This window comes from Bipolaris zeicola (genome assembly GCF_000523435.1).
Source record: "Bipolaris zeicola 26-R-13 unplaced genomic scaffold scaffold_19, whole genome shotgun sequence".
In the NCBI taxonomy this organism is placed as follows: domain Eukaryota; kingdom Fungi; phylum Ascomycota; class Dothideomycetes; order Pleosporales; family Pleosporaceae; genus Bipolaris; species Bipolaris zeicola.
In genome coordinates this window covers 43,708-56,087 of record NW_006912068.1, presented here as the reverse complement: position 1 = coordinate 56,087, position 12,380 = coordinate 43,708, and the positions used below count along the sequence as shown (strand labels likewise).

The window sequence follows — 12,380 nt, the reverse complement described above, 5'->3', positions numbered from 1 at the left end:
TTAGACAGCAGGCCACCCAGACGACTTGACGTATCAAACAACACTGACAGTGGCTTTACCTTTGCCAAGATTTTGTGGCGACATTAACATCCTTCGAAGTCGGTCCTCGGCTCTTGCCAGTTCTTGCTGAGTATCATGGTTGAGATCCGAGGGTCGAGGCCATGGCAACCATGCTTTCAAAGAGCCCAGTGTACCTGCACGGGCTCGTGGAGACGGTAGGCTACGCGTTGTTTGTCTGCGTTGGCGTGAAGAAGGCCTTTGCAGGGTCTCGTTTTGAGCCCGAATGTCTGATGTATGCATGAGGAAACCGATCTTGTCCTGCATAGTAGACGATGTGTCGAGCGAGAGATGCTTCGAGGCGGTAGGAGCAGCGAGAGTAATGGCTGGATGGGAAGATGAGGTTGAAGTGTGAACTGCCCAAGGAGGTCCTCGGTTCTGCACTTCATCTTGCTTCGAGCTGCTGGCCTCTTGCTCGCGAAAGGTATCGCCATCAATGGCTTTTCTCTTACCACTGCCACCACTAATGACACTCTTCAAGCTGCCATATGCTGACTGGCTTCGTTTCTTGTTGCTCTCCGCCTTACCCTCTTGTGCCAATCTTTCGCTAGAGCTACTGGCTTCAGGCACAGCCATCAGTGTATTGTCTGCGGCAGTCCATCCTTGGCTGATTCGGTTCAACCGGCCACGTCCTACAAGTGCTCCGGTGCTAGCAGCCCAACCTGGTCCCGTCCCAGTGATCTCGCCCTGTGGGGGGAGATGTGAGTCGTACTCATCTGCCAGACTCATCCTGCTCCTAGCACAGATCTCAGCAATAGCATCAATCGCATCTCTGATCTCAGGGTCGACGGCACGTAGGATTGCTGAGAAGGAAAAGTCATCGGCAGAGGGTAACTGCTCACTTGTACCTGCCAGACCAGCTGACAGGGCTGAAGTGTGATTATTCCCATTCATTGCAAAAGAGCGCGGGGTGTTGAACCCTGACCCAGCGCGAGAAGTATGCCGTGAACCCGAGTACGTGCGTACCACGACAGGCTGACTAGTGACAGTTGTTCGACTAGATGTCGACTTTGCGGACTTGCTCTTTGAAGGAGACGAATGGAAGGCGGGGGCATTGAGGGCGCGAAGGGCGGCAGACTGAGTCGGTGGCAACGTGTTCGTCAGCGTGGTAGTCGCACTGGGCACTGATGACAAGCTCGCGGTGAGGTCAGAAGGGCCTTCTTCTGTGTCCGGGGGTTGGGCGTGGATGAGGATGGCCGGGACCGCCTCGTCCGACAAGATGGGTTGGGCACTGAGTGTGGACGTGGAGTTGTTCCCTAGGAGGGTCGAGAAGACACCCAGAGGCACCGACTGCTTAGTGGTTGTTGTAGACGTCAATGGCTGCGGGGTTGCATTCGACTCGGTGGTAGCTGAGCCATGTTGCTCGCAACTGGAGTGGCTGGCGGAGCCTTGCGACAGCGATGGCGCCTGAAAGGAAATGCGGGGGTCGTTTGGAAGGGCGGCGGATCCGGACATGGTGGGCTCTGTTTCTAAACTGCAGGTCAATGCATTGTAGGCCCGCTTTGCGTGCCGTCCGAGTTGTTGAACGTGGCCTGCAGTGATTGAGAAGGATGATGCGTTGGCCGACATGGACCGCCAGTCTTGGCAGGGTATTCGGCACGGCTCACATCCCATTGGACAACCGCTCTTCATAACAAACGCTTACTCCATTAGCGCTACTTGCAGTAGGTTCGCAGACGAGACCACAGTAAAATGCGGGGACTGATTGACGCCTTTGTAATTTTGATGTCTTGTACGAAATGCATCAATGATGCTTCCAGCAAATAGGGAAAGCATTGCACATGTCCTTTGCAGGAAATCAGGTAGGACATGTAGCCTCCACACGTCCGTGTACGATCAACAATTGAAGTTCAAGCCCTTGCAATGCCCTTAGAAGAGCATGCCGTCGTCTGAACAGTCACTGCCGATCTTTGTAGCACTTATTAGTAGATCATCTGCATCTCCAAGCTGGTTGCTCAGCCATGACACCAATCCGCCAGGTAGCTCATCGAGTACTTGCATCTCGGCCTTGACATTTAGCATGAGCATCCATTGTAACTCCCGTCTCCAGCCTTGCTCAAGTCCATCTTCTCCGCACAGATCCCACTCCAGCATTTGTGTTGCTTTAGTGCGGTCGCGCATTGTGAGCCTCATTAGGCCTTGTAGTTGATATATCGACTTCCTCTCTGTCCCGTCCTCACTTACCTCACTTAGACTTATGTCGTCACTCTTTACACCCAGCCACCGGACATTGGGCAGACTCAGTGCATGTGTATCCATGAGTGCGACGTCTTCGTGCATAAGGCGGTACGAACCGTATTTGTACGTGGACAGAATGGCGATACCATCGGGGTCAAGATCTACCAAAACGAACATGGGAATGTGGGGTGCAGTGTTCCCAAGCTGGCGCAGAAACTGCCTGGAGGCGACATCGGGATATCCTTTGGCCTATTCTAATCATTAGCATTTATTGACAACGTGTGCTTTTGACTCACAGTTACTACCACACCGTGCAAGCCCAACGTACTCCATTGCGCTGATCCAATCAATGATCGAAATGTCGCCTACTTTTCATCAATACCTCAGCTCAGAGTACGTAAGAGAGCTGATCATACCTCCTTTTCGATTATGAGGACCCATTGGATTTCTGTCAAATCCCAGCTATCATTGTCACGAACGACGGGAATGAGCAGGCCCTGGTATGGGATTAGACTTCTGTGACGCAACTGGCATGCTCTATCCCACCTCAATACTGCTCATTCCATGAAACAGATTGCTGGCTTGCTCCAATTTGAAGTTTCCAGCCACTAAGCCTTTCGCGGCAGCAGTCTGGTGTACAGGTATTAGCCGTGTCAAATTGCCCTCTCCGGACATTGCGTACCACATTCAATTGTGATCTAGTAATGCCAAACGTGCATGCAAGATCATCTACGTATCGATCTACAACAGACTGCTTGACGAATAGATCGGGATGTCGATAGTAGACGTCTCTATTTCTTGTTAGATTGTGTTCTCTATGAATGAGACAGCATATAGTACCGCTTGGTCATGAAGGTATTGTTGAGAAGACTACCATGAATGAGCTCCAGAATGCGTAACAGCACAGCTGAGAATGTCAGTAGTCACTCTGGAAAACGGAAGGACACCAACTGAATTTCCAAGCTTCTTGAGCATTGGCGCCTGGGAAGTTGATGTCGCGCTCTTTGGGCTTGGGAATTGATCCATCTCCTTCATTACTGGGAGCATTTCTACGAGAAAAGGCTGCACGAGATTTCAGGGTTATGGTAAGCGACTCATGTTGTCCCAAAAGACCGTCAATGATTCTTTCTAGCATGGCTTCAATGCGAGCGATCACCCAGTACCTATCAGTGAGTAAGCTGTAATTCCCCAGGGTTAATATGACGCAAAGACCTGTCGCGAACAGAGCTCTGAGTGACCTCAGCGATATGGCGGTCATGCTGTTCGTAATTATCGGTTTCGCTGTTCGGGGGTATGTGCCCCCTAGATAGCACACTAGCAACAGTAGGTGAACTGATGGCATCTGCCGGCTCCCAATCGTGGGAATGTGCATTCCGATTAGAGAAGAGAATATCGTCGTCAGATTCATCGAGCAAGATGTCGCTTGGACACATTGGCGTGCCTGGGTCTCCAAAGAGCAGGTCCTCAAAGTCGTCTTCGTCCATAGCTGGGGCCACCGACAAGACACAGCAGGTCAGAATAGAGACAAAGACCAGTTTTTAGAATATCACTGGAGACAAATGGAATGCGGCATGATTAAATTAATATGAGTCTTAGGGCGAGTGCTCTGATGGAAAGAACGACGGTGCGCTACGCTGCGACAAGAAGGCACGACGCCTGCAACCGCGTTCACAAAAGATGGGAACCATCCCGATCTTTTCAATGCACCAATGCAAAACTATATACTTTTCCTGCGCCACAAGCTCGATTTTAAAACTCTCCAATGGGTTCCGAGAGAGTGAGATGTTGGCGTTAGAGTTTCACGCATATTGACTATTCCCAAATAGGAATCTAGGCACTATTCGCCCTGAAGAGTGCGGCAATCGACTAATCAGCACCCTGGGCCTTAGCCGCGCCTTCCACGCGTATCGCGTCGCGCCCTCCACCTTCGCGTCACCTCAACGCCCGCAATCGCCATCCCGCTCTCAACTACAACGCATCCCACCTAATCCATTTTGGGCCACAATTCGTTCAAAAGGATACAATTCACAAAGAATCCCAATTCGAAATCACAGCACTCATCACCAAAAATGGAGGACCCCACCCCCGTCGCACCGGTTCCCCAGAAACGTCCGCTCGAAGATGAAGTCGAGCCTCCTATCACACCAGCCAAGTCCACAACCAGTTCGCAAGCCTCAACACCCCTTTCAGTTCTCTCAGTTCAAACACCATCGCCTCTAAAGAGTAGCGCACCGATTTCGACCGGGCCCAACAGCAAGTCTGCCGACGGTCATGGTCTTTCCAACACAGATGTCGCCACATCAAGCAACACACAGCAAGCAGCCAAAAGGAGGAAGCTGACCACGCAAGAGAAAGAGGCACAGCGTCTTGAAAAGGAAGCGAAGGCTAAGGCGCGAGAAGAGAAGAAGGCACAAAAGGAGGCTGAGGAGAAACTCAAGGCAGAGGAGAAAAGGAAAAAGCATGAGGAGCGTGATGAAAAGAAGCGCATAAAAGAGGAGGAGCAGCAACGCCTTGAGGAGGAAAAGGCAAAGAAGGCACGGGTGAGTCTACATTCACTGAGAACAGAGAGGGATGCTGTTGCCATGTTCCGCAATACTTTTCTCTGACTGCAGCACCGAGTTATTTCCTGGTGCTACGTTTACTAAACTGAGCGACGCTAACTCGACAACAGTCACAGATGAAGCTGAACGCTTTCTTTGTGAAGCCAAAGGCAGGGACAAGCCCGGGACAGGCTGTGGTAGCTTCATCCCAGAATCCCACAAACTCCGTATCATTACCAGACAGATCTGGAGCAAGTACTAACTCGATCCCGCCCTCCCCACAGAAGACTATCGTCAAAGATGCAAAGTCAGACTACGAACGTTACTTCTTGCCGTTTAACGTACCCGCACACACGATTCTTGCGCCGACGAATGCCCTTCTGAACAGTCCAGAACGATTAGAAGCCGCTCGAAACCGACTAGAGAATATCATTGCACAAAAAGATTCGTATTCGGAATCAATAGCGCGGGAGACCTTGGTGTCACTCTTCCCAAAGCAAAATGTTCGGGGCCATCGGACAGCTACAATTGCAGAAATTGTGGATTGCGTCAACAACTCATCTGACCACCCTATCGATATCACTTCTACGAAGAGTGCAGCATCACGACATCCATTGGAGATGCTCAAGGAGATACCGATGAAGTATATTCACTTCTGCACAGACGTACGCCCGCCCTATCATGGAACATATACTAGGCTATACACACGCACCGAGGCTTCTCGTCTTGCACGCAATCCTGTATCAAGAGTCCGAAAGGATACCGATTATGACTACGACTCTGAAGCTGAGTGGGATGAGCCCGAGGAAGGCGAAGATTTGGACTCTGACGGTGAAGACGACAACGAAGATGAGGCAGATGACGATATGGATGGCTTCCTTGATGATGAAGAGGATCCGCAACTCAAACGCGGACTCATTAGCGGCGACCTGGTACCCGTTAGCACTGGCTTGTGCTGGGAGGATGCCGAGAGCGTATCTCGGCTGAACGACGGATCCGACGCCATTTGTACAGACTTCAAAGAATTCAAGATGGAGTTCTTACTGGATCCGCAAATGCGGTCGATTGATCCCTTCTCTACCGCATACTGGGCGCCGGATCCGGCAACTGCAACCCCCGCCCCCACCACGGCAAACAAAGAAACAGCCAGTAATGGCGCCATGAATCCACCCAAAGCACCGCTCACGCAGCGCACTATGAACGGCTTGTTCAACACCCTAAATGGCCCTCAGAACGCTCCGTCGAGTACATCGGGTAAACCCGCCAAGGCCAAACGAATGGTACCTACTGAGCAACTTTCCGCCTTCAAGGCGGAGATTGAAGGCAAAGATCTCACTAAGCTTGGTATGATTGAGTCTTTGAAGAAAGCCTTTCCGAAGCTACCAAAAGACGCCATCTCCAATACTCTGAGTGTTGTTGCTGCAAGGGTAGGCCCCACCGAGAAAGAAAAGCGATGGGTACTCATCAATTCGTGAGCACGTCGGGTCTCTTTTGCACGTTTCAGTCAATCTTTTTGGTCTGATTTGTCTTTAACAAGTTATCGGGCATGTCTGGCGCACAGTGTTATCGGCTACATGTGGGCTGTCTTTAGTCATCATTTTAGTCCAGCGGGTAACGGAGTATGGTGTTGGGTGTTTCTATATCTTGCCGCTCGTATTGCTACACATCATACCCTGGCATAAACCCCTCGATGTATTGTGGCTAGATTGGGGATTCGAGAGTAGAAACACGACGCATATTTCGACAAGAATTTCGTGTCGGAAAAGTCTGGAGATATGCATGTGTTCATCAAGCAAACCACGGCAGGCGTTATATCGGGTACAGTGGCTATGATGCTCACGTCATCAAAATGCGGTTTATCGGAGTTCATATTCAGGCCAGTACACACTTCTTATCCTCGGTGAATTATCTATACATGATTTCCGCGCATTATACCAAAGTATATAGTTAAATTGTACCTCACGAGTTGTGAAAGAAAGGCACCAAGTCGCTCTGCACATAAGACTAGATAAGAGGCCATGACGCGTTCGCCCTCACTTGCGCAAACTGCGTAAGCGCTTAGGCATCACTTGTGAAGTGTTCGTGGCACGAAAAATGTAACAACCAGATTTGGGGGGAGAGTCATCAATCAGCCAAGGGCCAACAGATGAGACCACGCGTACAATACGTGATGACAGCCATCCAGGTATGAAGGCAGGCAGTGTGCATACATATACAAAGGCGACTGAGAACGACCAGCCTGGCAAGCAAGGAAATACAGTGCTGTGCAAGGGTGCGCGGATCGGGAATAACAGAGGGAACTGATCATCTCCGAATGTAGTAGCTCGAGTGCCTTTTACCTACAGATTTGCTCGGCGCATACGCAAACCTTGTGGTTCTGGTACTCAAGATCCATGTAGGCGCGAGGTTAAGAATAGATAGCCATCGACCCACACCTGCACGGAGGTCCGTGCCCTCGGGCGCTTGCGTTGCTGGCGAGAACGTCGTGTCCAATCGACTACATCTTGTAGACGCCCGCTATCTTTAGTGTATGAAGCCTACAGGATGAGTCCAATCATCGGCATCTATGTATTACCATCCCTGGGTATCGGAGGGGGTCATCATTGTTCCTATTGTATCTCCCTGTCCGAAGCGCTGACACCACTCCTCCCAAGGTCATAGTATACCCACAACAGCATCAGCAGGCGCTCACTGTAGCGGTTGAGATCCGTGCGGTTCCGGGAACAGCGCAAGAATGCAGCTATGCGCAATCAGAGCTGGATGGTGGATATTGCTGCATGCAAGAATAGCTGACCCCGCATCCGACTGGTCGAATGCCTACAGGTCCGTCTTAGTGCGTCGAGGTACAGATTGATTGGGGCATGAAGTACAAAGACGCTGTATCTCCTGCAGTACTTCCAAGACTCTAGCTTGAGACGTTTCGTGATTCTTGTCGTGGGCCGGTGCTATAAGCGCATCGTACTTTGTTCTTCCTTGACTTGCAGCTCACTGGATTTGAGCATCTCTCAATACTCGTCATGGCGTCCTTCCTCCTCTACCTCTCCGCAACTGTGCTGTTGGCTCAGTCAACAGTTGCATCAAACTGCACAAAGAAGCCGATATATGTCGATATACACAAGCGGGCCGTTCATGACTCTCCAGTCTTCCAGTATGGATCGTTCATCGGACTCGGAACACCAGCACAGAACAACAGCCTTTGGCCATCATTACAACAGAACCATACCTCCTTTGCATCGAGCGGCTACTGCAAAGACAATACGACACTCAAAAACTGCGATATAAGTACAGGTGGCTTCTTCAACTTTCGAGATTCGACAACGTATGTTGCTTGCTCTCTGTGACCACTCCACCGATTAACATATGATGTAGATTTGAGGAACAGGAGAACTTCCAGACACTAGATAAATCCCAAGACAAACTCTCGGGATTCTTTGGTCAAGAGACCCTTCGACTGTACACACACTACTTTGAAACGGATGGCGCAACACAAACACTTGTACCAAACTCGACTGTCGAGGTTGCAGAGTCAGGATCAATAACCCCAGGGAGAGTTGGCGTCGGCGCTTCATCAACGTTGCTGCGGGACCTCGTGGTGCAGGATATGATTGCTGGATCAACATACTCTCTCTACATTGGTCACGGTTTTGATCGCGCTGGAGGTGTAGTCAATGGCAGCAACGTTTTTGGAGGATACGACTCTGGGCGTTTCACGGGCGAGCCACACAAATACGCAATGAACGTGGCCAACGCCAACCCAATGAGTGTCCGTGTCAAAGATGTCATCATCACTGGAACAGCTGACAACTCAAACACCTCGCTTTTCGACAACACAGTTTTCACCGACATGAAGTCGCGCCCCGAGGACTTTGAAGCCCAGATCACAACGGAGCAGTTCCCCTTCGCCCTACCATACCAGATCACACAAAACTTCATCAAGCACCTCAAAGCCGAAAAAGACAACAGATGGGACGACAACTCACTGAGGCTCAAAGACAGCTTCAACGGCACACTTACGATTGTCCTCGACGACGGCTTCACCGTCACGCTACCCCCAGAAGTCCTCATGAACGCATCAAACATCACCCCAATCCAAGACCGCGACGAAGACGCAAACACGCCCTTCTACCTCGGCACCGCCTTCCTCGGCCAGGTCTACCTCATGGCCGACTACGAATCCAGCCACTTCTACCTAGCCGAAGCCATCCAGAAAAACAACGTGGTCATGCCCGTAACTTTTTGCCCTAGATCCGTCCCCGTCGCTTACCAACGCCCCAAGCAATCCGAATGGGAGCGCCAAGGTCTCATCGGCGCAGTCATTGGCGGCGTCATCGGCGGACTGGGTGTTCTCGCTGCAAGCTACTGTATCTGGGTCACTTGGATGCGCAAGAAGGACGAGCGCAAACTGAAGAGGGAGTTGCAGCGAAACTCGCAGAGGAAGCTCGAGCAGATGGAAATTGAGGAGGCGGCACCAAAGTTTGACCCTCCGCCTAAGAGCGTGAATGCAGCGAAAGCAATGTTTTGGCGGAAGAATAAGCCAGGGACCGTGTTTTAAATCTCTGGCGACCTTCTTTCCATTCTTCTTCTAGATAGTTTTCTTCTCTCACTGTTATACCCTGGACCAGACACGATTCTGCCCGTCCACATACTATTTCTCTTCTTCTCACTTACATAGCTTACATGTCACTTTCACCCTTTTTTCAATTCACAGCTTTACTTTTCCGCCCCTTTCAATCCCAACAACGTCCCTTTCCTTCCTTTCCCAATCCGGTATCTCCCATTGATTCCTGCCCCCTCCACTCGCCCTACACGCGCACAGACCCTCCCCCCCCTCCACCCATTCCATTCGCAAAATCGTACGACATTCCCGAACCAACCATACTTAACCGCCCCCCGCATTAGGCAGTTTCGCACCCCAAACCGTGGATTACGGCACTTGAATCATATTTTCTTTTTTCCCTTTCCCTGGTCGGTTTGCGGGCACCCTCTCTTTTAGGTTAGATAGAGGTTGCGGGGGAGAAACTTGCCTGTTGGGGTAATGTGTTGATTGCTGTTGCTTATTTTTCTTTTGTTTTTTTGGGGGGTAGGTTGCTGTTTTGGGTAAGATTTGGGGGCTGTGGATTGCAGGGTGTTTTACTAAGGAGGGGTGGGGAGGTTGGAGGATGGAGGGTTGGAGGGTGGGAGGTTTGGGGTGTTTGGGGTGGCTGTGGGAGGTGAAGGTGAAGAAAGGATGGAGGTATGCGAAGAGGGTGTTCGGCGTTGCGGTTGTTAATGTTTGCATAGAGAGATGGGTTTGTCGATGACTTGGGATAGAACTTGCGATAGTAACACAACGGCCATGGTGCGACGGAACCGCTGCAGGTACATGATGGGGGTTATACACATTCCTCCTTTCATTTCAAGCCTTATAGTATTCTTGTAAATGCATCTCAAACCCAAACCTTGCTGTCATCCCTTCCACCTACATCTTGGACTCTTTTTCTCTCCAATCCGCAACTATATTGAGTGCGTAACCCCACACCAACAATGACACGCAATCGGTCCAGCTGCAAACGCAACATAAAATTTCGTACCAGGACACTAACCCTCATTTTCAGTTTCCGCCATCAAACAGACAAAATCATACAATCTGCACCTTACCTGAACTGGACATAGCAGTGCACAACCTTCTTGATCGTTTGTGTTGCAGGATGAATGCTCCAACATGGGATTAGTAAGGGTTTTCGATATTATGATTTCATAGAAATACCCATTTTGCCAGTTTCAGCTTGCAGCGGGTGCGCTGGATCCTTATTTCGGCTGAGGCTGGGTCGAGGAGGAGAAGTGTGAGGAGCGCTGTTATGAGGGGTGTAGAGTGCATTGTAGATGAATGTGATGGGACAGAGAGTGTCGAGTTGGTGTTGTGTGGCAAAAAGGGATTGACTGGGTTAAAGGCATGAGGTCAATTGAGTATATGTACAATGTTGAACTGGGTAGATTGGCGATAGGGTATTATCTATATAGAAGTGTGGTACGGGTAGAGGTAGGGTCACATATGCCATGGGTAAGAAGTGGGCTTACGTCAATCAATACGTCTTCACTACTCCTACCCTCTCATCAGTCTGATCTGATCCAATCAGCATTTTCTCTACCTACATAAGTTGCAACACATTGATGTGAAGATCTGTGCCCCCTAGACCCTCTCAGTGTAGCGTGTCGCAAGTAGGAGTCAGAATGATAGTGGGACTCAGTCTGAAGACGAATCATCAAGAAACTTATGATTTTGGATGAGAGGGTATATACACTCGAGACAGTGTCCATGACCAACCCAGGTGTAAGCCAAAAGAGCTTCGGGGGTTCTGTAGGTTAACTTCGAGTATCGTGACGGTCAGACCTCTTCAGACGAGCCCAGGGAACTGTGTTCATAGGAGCAATAGCTTAGGTTTACAATGCTTCATATTGGATGAGTGTAGGAAAATATCCTTGCTCTTCTTTTCGCTGCTAAGATGGCGTCGCAATCTTTGTGGTTGTATGAATTTTCATATTCCCCAACTTCAACGCTATTTTGGGAGCATTTGGACAAACGCTACGGGTGATGAGTGGTTAAGATTAGATACAAGGGACATTTTTGAAAGCAAAACCCCCGTAGCACTAGAGCAACTCACCCACATTGTGTTGCCAGGAAGGAGGTGTTGGTACCAAGACGATAAAACAAAAGATGAGCAGAACAAGTCACAGTGTCCCTATAATCATGACTGCATCGCGTCATGTAGTTGTTTACAATATGGTACATATTTTTGGATTATAATCTTGTCAAGGTCATGAATCGGGCGAAAAGCTAAAGCCGAGCGGTGTAAGAATCTTGTCTTGCACGACCTTGTTGGCTGCTTCGCCGCCTTTCTCAAGCGCCACCGCTCCAACAATGGCATATAATGAAGTCATAAGAACGGATTCAATACCGGAACCTTGCAGGTTGTCCGCCTGTTATCTATTAGCCATTGGACCTGCTCGATAAAACATGAGTTACATACCCTCCTGGGCTTCCACCGAGTAACCTTATCCAAACCATATTTCTCTGCTATTGGTGCTAGCCGTGACTTGTTCAACACTAAACTCTCCGCCTCGTCGGTCAAGCCTTGCAGTCCGTTCAAGGCGGGGTGAAGGTATGGTTTGCGGCCAAATTCGTCATTCATGGGCACGCCATTCGAGTCCCTTGGCCATTGATCTTCTTGTGGTGAGTTTATGAGCGCTTGTGATGTTTGTAGTTCGACAATCCTCCGTCCTGGCATCGGTATTAGTTTCCTGCCCGACCAGCCTTTTCCCATACACACATACCCAGATATGCTAGCCGGTCGTTGAAACCCCGCTTTCCGTGGTCAAAACTCTTGTGTGTCACTGCTAGCCATTTAACCTCCTCTCCTAGCACCTTATCGCCGCCAGGGCCCAACATGCGCACATAGGCATCATCTAATCGCTTGGGATCCTCATTGACCTTGAAAATTCCACCTTTTGCTTGAGGCCGTAGCCTGAAGGGAGCCACCATTCGTTGGGGTGTCTGTTTCCATCGTGGCCGTTGTGCAATCTCTGTATCGTTTTCGGGCGCGGCCTTGGCGGGTGTGGTGGTTGAAA

General features: G+C 50.1%; 5 protein-coding genes across 5 annotated transcripts; 2 read left to right on the top strand and 3 right to left on the bottom strand.

Moving 5' to 3' along the window:
* Nucleotides 1-33: 33 nt before the first annotated feature.
* COCCADRAFT_2055 (uncharacterized protein) lies at nucleotides 34-1,512 on the bottom strand (the record flags this gene model as incomplete). The annotated part of the gene is made up of 1 exon (XM_007710521.1): nucleotides 34-1,512. The coding sequence occupies one exon, from the start codon at nucleotides 1,510-1,512 to the stop codon at nucleotides 34-36; it is 1,479 nt and encodes a 492-aa protein (XP_007708711.1).
* Nucleotides 1,513-1,926: 414 nt separating this feature from the next.
* COCCADRAFT_2054 (uncharacterized protein) lies at nucleotides 1,927-3,719 on the bottom strand (the record flags this gene model as incomplete). Its single annotated transcript, XM_007710520.1, has 8 exons — nucleotides 1,927-2,484; nucleotides 2,532-2,600; nucleotides 2,652-2,732; nucleotides 2,782-2,865; nucleotides 2,918-3,026; nucleotides 3,076-3,142; nucleotides 3,187-3,398; nucleotides 3,448-3,719. 8 exons carry the CDS (start codon nucleotides 3,717-3,719, stop codon nucleotides 1,927-1,929), a joined length of 1,452 nt encoding a protein of 483 aa, XP_007708710.1.
* Nucleotides 3,720-4,304: 585 nt separating this feature from the next.
* Nucleotides 4,305-6,250, top strand: COCCADRAFT_86899 (uncharacterized protein; the record flags this gene model as incomplete). Its single annotated transcript, XM_007710580.1, has 2 exons — nucleotides 4,305-4,775; nucleotides 4,907-6,250. The coding sequence occupies 2 exons, from the start codon at nucleotides 4,305-4,307 to the stop codon at nucleotides 6,248-6,250; spliced, it is 1,815 nt and encodes a 604-aa protein (XP_007708770.1).
* A 1,542-nt stretch (nucleotides 6,251-7,792) lies between these two features.
* On the top strand, nucleotides 7,793-9,327 carry COCCADRAFT_23354 (uncharacterized protein; the record flags this gene model as incomplete). The annotated part of the gene is made up of 2 exons (XM_007710537.1): nucleotides 7,793-8,094; nucleotides 8,145-9,327. 2 exons carry the CDS (start codon nucleotides 7,793-7,795, stop codon nucleotides 9,325-9,327), a joined length of 1,485 nt encoding a protein of 494 aa, XP_007708727.1.
* Nucleotides 9,328-11,570: 2,243 nt separating this feature from the next.
* COCCADRAFT_23353 (uncharacterized protein) lies at nucleotides 11,571-12,294 on the bottom strand (the record flags this gene model as incomplete). Its single annotated transcript, XM_007710536.1, has 3 exons — nucleotides 11,571-11,732; nucleotides 11,783-12,033; nucleotides 12,087-12,294. 3 exons carry the CDS (start codon nucleotides 12,292-12,294, stop codon nucleotides 11,571-11,573), a joined length of 621 nt encoding a protein of 206 aa, XP_007708726.1.
* Between the last annotated feature and the right edge of the window lie 86 nt (nucleotides 12,295-12,380).